The 6,165-nt window shown below is 37.2% G+C and overlaps 1 protein-coding gene across 3 annotated transcripts; it reads left to right on the plus strand.

Moving 5' to 3' along the window:
- The first annotated feature begins 210 nt into the window (after positions 1–210).
- crygs1 (crystallin, gamma S1) lies at positions 211–1,144 on the plus strand. 3 transcript variants are annotated; one of them, XM_051095080.1, is made up of 3 exons: positions 211–331; positions 449–691; positions 766–1,144. In XM_051095080.1, the coding sequence occupies exons 1-3, from the start codon at positions 323–325 to the stop codon at positions 1,036–1,038; spliced, it is 525 nt and encodes a 174-aa protein (XP_050951037.1). In that variant the 5' UTR covers positions 211–322; the 3' UTR covers positions 1,039–1,144. The 3 variants fall into 3 exon arrangements, with proteins under 3 accessions (XP_050951037.1, XP_050951034.1, XP_050951036.1); XM_051095077.1 differs by having other exon boundaries at positions 217–343; positions 748–1,144; XM_051095079.1 differs by having other exon boundaries at positions 217–343.
- The last annotated feature ends 5,021 nt before the right edge of the window (positions 1,145–6,165 follow it).

Here is a 6,165-nt window from a genome sequence, read left to right on the forward strand (position 1 = left end):
TTGGTTATCCACTTATCCGGACCAATAATTGTTAATACGAGTGCGTGTGGAGGTGTGAGTGTACCTACCAACACAGCTGAATAAACACACACATCCAAACAGGCCCAAGCGCACAGTGCCATCTCTATACCCCATAATCCACCTGTCTTTTTCTAGAAAGCACTGACTCAATTTTTGGATCTGGTTTTCATGACAAAGCGAATGTCCTCTTTACAGAGAGTTGTCTGGGTATAAAAGAGCCGGAGCGGGACGGGCCTGAACTAGCACAGCTCCGCAACTCTACCCCCTCCACAGGTGCCGCCGCTAACCGAACCTCTGCAGAATGGGCCGGGTGAGTACGAAGGTGATCAGAACGCTCTGCTCTGATTATTTATCATTTATTGGCTGCCGTTTGTGAGTTGTTTTTAAGTATCTTTTTTTAATTTAATTGCAATTCAATTTTGTGCAGATCATTTTCTACGAGGACAAGAACTTCCAGGGCCGTCGGTATGAGTGCGACAGTGACTGTTCGGACTTCCATGCCTACCTGAACCGGTGTAACTCCATCCGCGTAGAGAGCGGGGTTTGGGTGGTGTATGAGAGGCCCAACTTCATGGGCTACCAGTATGTTCTGAGCCGGGGCGAGTATCCGGATTACCAACGCTGGATGGGTCTGAATGACCGCCTCTGCTCCTGCAAGATGATCCACATTGTAAGTTGCCCACATGCATGCAAAATATGATGTCACATGTATTTAATGTTCAGTAGGTGTACGTTCCTCTCCAGGCGACTGGTTCTGAGTACAAGATCCAACTCTATGACAAGGGAGATTTCGCGGGCCAGGTGTATGAGACCACTGAGGATTGTCCATCTGTGGTGGAGCGCTTTCGGACACGCGAGGTCCACTCCTGTAAGGTGCTAGACGGGATTTGGATCTTCTACGAGCACCCAAACTACAGGGGGCGCCAGTACCTACTGGAGAAGGGGGAGTACCGTAAACCTGTGGACTGGGGCGCTGTCTGCCCCACGGTTCAGTCCTTCAAACGCCTTACGGAGTGACATGTAAATCCATCCATCTGCAATCCTCCTTTACTTCCAAACCACCCAACCACAACAGCACCAACACACCTGTGCTGAATTAATAAACGCGTGGTTGCAAATTAAATCATTGTCTATTTTTGCAAAAGTGTGATCACTAGACCATTTGACTTTGGAACTACATACTTTCTATATTTCGCATAACTGAATAAAATAGACAAAAACTGATTGTACCGCTACAGGTAATTGCCATACCAGGTGTTAAAGTGATAGTTCACCCAAAAATGGAAGTTCTGTCATTAATTACTCACCTTCACGCTGTTCCAAACCTGTAAGAGCTTTGTTCATTTTCAGAACACAAATTAAGATATTTTGATAAAAAAAATCGAGAGCTTTCTGACCCTGCATAGACAGCAAGGTAACTGACATGTTTAAAACATGTGAGTTGTCCATGTGACATCAGTGGTTCAACCGAAATTTTATGAAGCTATGAGAATTCTTTTTGTTTTCTTTGTGCACAAAAAGCATTCTTGTAGCTTCATAAAATTAAGCAGGTTGCCAAACCTTGTCTAAAACATATGGCCTACTGTTGTCAGAAACTTATGAGTGCTTTCTGCTCTCTAGTGGGCAGGTGGAGTTCATGAGGTTTATAAACAAAATATATATGTGATGCGATCTAGGAAAACCCAACACATGGTGAAATTTTACCTTTTTTAGGTTTTGATACCACATGAAAGCTGGGTTTTATTTTGTTTATAGCTTAAACGTAACCAAAGTTATGGCTATCTGAAGTTGGCTGATAGCGATGATTTTCAGGAATGGAATTTTGAGAAAAATGGCTTTAAAGTGAGACGGCTTTCGCTTTCACTTTACGGGTTTACCGAGAGCCGTCTGTCAAGTTAGGAGCGCTATACTGCATCATTACACAACCAGACTAACGACTGTTTTCCGTTGGTTATCATGTGCATAGTCTCCGAACTTTTGATCACCCATTTTATGTTTAGATAGCACGAATAATGCAGCCTATCTTGTAAGAGCGAGCGCAGCGCAACTCTTCGCGCACTTGTGCATAAAACAGACTGTTGTCCGACTCCTCTTTAGTAACTTCATCATCCGATTCTTCATCTCTGGATGTGAAATAGTCCGTTATAACATCGTTTAGGGCACTGACATTACCAAGATTGAGCAGACTGAGACGAGTAAGATCGGTTAAGTGAGCAGCTGCAGTACTTCAGACGGCGTTGTTGCGCTCCGCCATCTCACGATATAAAAAATAATAATAATAAATAAATAAATTAAAAAAAAAAAAAACCTTTGCGTGCCGTAGTTTACACAGGACTGGCGGAGAATGTGAATTGATACACCTTCATTAAATATGTTACCTGGTTTATTTTGATAGGTTAACTGTTTTTGTGGTGTTAAGGGAAAGTACCTCAGCAGCGCGTTCTTAGCATAAGAGAAAGACACATTCATTTCTGCTGGCTGCAATAAATGGCTATTTTTCTGCACGAATCAAGTGAATTTCGCCGAGATATTTTCAGAGATGATAGATAAGATGTTATAGAAAAATAGTTTAACGAAAACCTAATTTTGACAAAAAATGACTTTCGACCTATTTTTAGAATTTCCCGAAAACGTCCCAGCGCGACATCCGACGGGTTTCCCCAGATCGCATCACATATTAATTGGTCCTATGAAGTAAAAAAAACTAAAATTTGGCACTATCAAATTAGTCGATTAATGTACTATAAATGGTTTTAAACATGCCAAGGTAAATGTGACAGCTAATGTCTGAAATTATGTACATGTAGTTATTGGCTAGCTTTTCATTATTATTTTTGGTGCATCTTATTTAATAAAAATGCTATAACTAATAGCCTTAAAGATGCTCGTTTAACTTACCAACCAACATCCGTAAGTAGCTATAAGGACAAAACAACCATATCAATATTCATCAACAGTTGAATTATCATTGTTTTGGCCTTTTTTTCTGTATTTTTTTAAATTATATTTCAGTTGTTATTAAACTTAACAGAAACGCAGGAGCAGAACTGAAAATCTCTGAAGATTCTCATGTCAGTAAGTTCAAAAGGTTTGACATTGTTTTTCTCACATAACTTCAGTTCTTGTTTCTCTTTTGTGTGTAAGTGTTTTAACCAGTTTCCATACTGAAGTATTCACATTTCTCTGAAATGTAAAATTCATATTTCCAACCATTCTTATGGGTGAAAGCTAGATATATATACGAATAATCTTATACATATAACCAAACAAATTTGTTGTTGTTGTTGTTTCCTTAAAAAAAGGCTGTTGGTTTGTTAATAATGGGTCTAACTATGATTTTTAAAACATTTATTATTATTATTATTATTATTATTATTATTATTATTGTGAAACATCATAAATTATTTAAAAAGTGAAGTTGGTTACTCTTTAGCTAAAAAAGGACAGAATCTTAGACCAAATGAACAACAGCAGCAGGTTTGACACTGATATTGTTTAATTACAATTCGTACTGGACTAGTCAAGCACAGCTGTTGAAATTTGTTTACTGTCTTTATGCACTTTGAATATTGCACAAGAAAACGACCAAGAAAGTAGAACTTATTCACATTAGTTTGAAGGAAGAAATAATAGTTTAACAAAGATATTTGTCATCACATATAAATAGGCTATTTTCTGCGTGCTTTTTAGATTTTCAAAACATAAAAGAAAGAATGAAAAAGTAAGTCTATATTATCATGTTGTCTTTTAGTTTATGATCAGTTCTTCTTGATGTAATATCATAAACCACTATGATAACAGTAGCCACGCCCACCACAGCAGAGATGACCAATCGAATCACAGCTTCAGTGAAACTGCAACAGTGGACGCATTCTGTGGACAGAAACAGAAGAAAACGAATTCAGTGCTCGGATAAAATAAACTTTCCTTTGTACCAGGAGAACGTCACATGACTCACATTCATCACTAAACACAGCAGGACACATTTTGAGCCTGATGACAACGATAAAGGACGTTCACTGGTAATGACTGCGACCATCAAATATTACAATTACCCTAATATAATGTTCATGTATTAAAACCTAAATGTGAGAAGTAATATTTAACGTGATATTATAAAAACGCCACAGTAATAATACTCTCGTTTAATGAGTATCAGACGTCATTAAACAGGCGAGTTATCTAATTTCATAAAACAATGGCGCCATCTTTTGCGTGTTACAAGCGATTGTAATAAAAATTACCTCAGAAAAGTTAGGTACTGCAATATTGTTGTTTTGTACATTATAATAGACCATTAACAATATAGATAACATCGTAATTTATTTCCTAATAGTACATGAGTTACAGTTATAGTAACAGCTCTGTCAACGCGTTATACTGTCTAGATTAATTAGCTAAAATGTTCAACATTGTTATTTCTTTAAGGCAACGCCCGCGCATTCATTCATCCATTTTAATACCGCTCTTACGAAAATTAACCATGGTATGTGTAGTAAAACAATGTCAATACAAATGGAAATCAGTCCGCGGAAAAAAATAAAATAAAATGTAACATGGTTACTACATTAACTATAGTAAATCCATGGTTAATTGTAAGGGTGTTTATTTAAAATGTAAACGGGTATAAAATATGATGAGAAAAACATTGTTAATGAGAAGACGAAATTGACTGCAGCAGGTTAAATTTATTTATTATTCAGAATGCACATTTGAAAGAGAAATATTTTAATAGGAACGTTTCAGCAGGTGATATGAGATGTATGAGATTTTTATGAGCTTCTTATTTTGAGATCTCACATTAGAGAGGGTTTCAAGGTAAATTTTAAAATCAGTGTTACCAAATGTAATATATAGTGGTTTCTTCTGACTTAATTTTGACTTGTGAATATAAAACTTTGCTAAGATAATTAAGAGATTTATAATATAAACCTGTTTGTCAGAAAAAGAGGGGTTGAAAACGAAGTAAAATATAGTGAAAATCTAAATTAAGGGGCTTGCTTAATTTCTTTGTTATGTCTATTTTAAAATCAGTCCAAAATGAAATAACATAAGGGCAACTGAAAAATAAATGTTCATAATCTTCTACATATATATTACAAAACGTACATTTATCACAAACACTAATAATATATCTGCTGACGGCTACATTTACAGGGTAACATCTGTGAACAATTTTGTACAGTACTTCTCTTACTTTATTTGAAATTACATATAAGGGTCTATTGATGCCAAGCTTCGAAAAGACTCGTTTCTCCCAAGGGGTACAACTCCGACCGGAAACTAACAATGAAATGAATTGTTCTAGCTATTAGACTGTGTTTTATAACGTCTACACCTACCCCAACCATAAACGTAGCTCTTACTAAAATAATAATTAAAAAAAAAGTATTATTGTTGTACAGTGTGACGAAAATAACGTTAGATTTATGGGCGCATGCCCAGTAGCAAGAGCTGTATTCTTTCTAGCCAACACCTATGAGGTCACGCGGTGACGTATCGATCTGCTATTGGTCACACGGTTTCACGTGATACGAATGGCCAGGTCAGAGTTTACGAAGCTTTAACTGCAATGCAGCAAAACGCCAAACTTTTGCACGCGTTTGCTTTTCTGAATGGAAGTGAATGGGACAAAAAAAGTGGTATGGACTGGAAGAATCTCCTCTCCACCGCACGATACACGATGATTATAGAGAAGAGAAGAAATACGCCCGAATCAACGCTGCAAACGAGCGATTAAGGGATGCAGCTACTACCATGAGCAAACAAAGCCACGTGCCATGATTGTGTACTAGAGGCAGCAACTCACGGATTCGCGGATTTGATGGAAGAAGAAGAGTCCGCCGCTCCTGTCTTGTGGTGAGTGAGAAAATGTAACGTTAAACAACAACCGCAACAAAAGTAGTAACGTTAGTTGTGGTAACCTAAATTAAATTGCTGCATGACCAAATACCGACGTAACCTGAAGGCCTAAATTAGGTTTAAAACACCGTAAATAACATTGTTTGACCCTTTTCAAAAAAAAAAAAAAAACTAATATGATGCAAAATAAAAAAAATAATTTTGAATAACACCGCTTATGGGATAATGAGCGCCGCTACTGGCGGCACTTTCTATCGTTTAAAATGCCGTAAATAACACCGT

The sequence above is a fragment of the Labeo rohita genome, chromosome 22, assembly GCF_022985175.1.
Source record: "Labeo rohita strain BAU-BD-2019 chromosome 22, IGBB_LRoh.1.0, whole genome shotgun sequence".
Taxonomy (NCBI): Eukaryota; Metazoa; Chordata; class Actinopteri; order Cypriniformes; family Cyprinidae; genus Labeo; species Labeo rohita.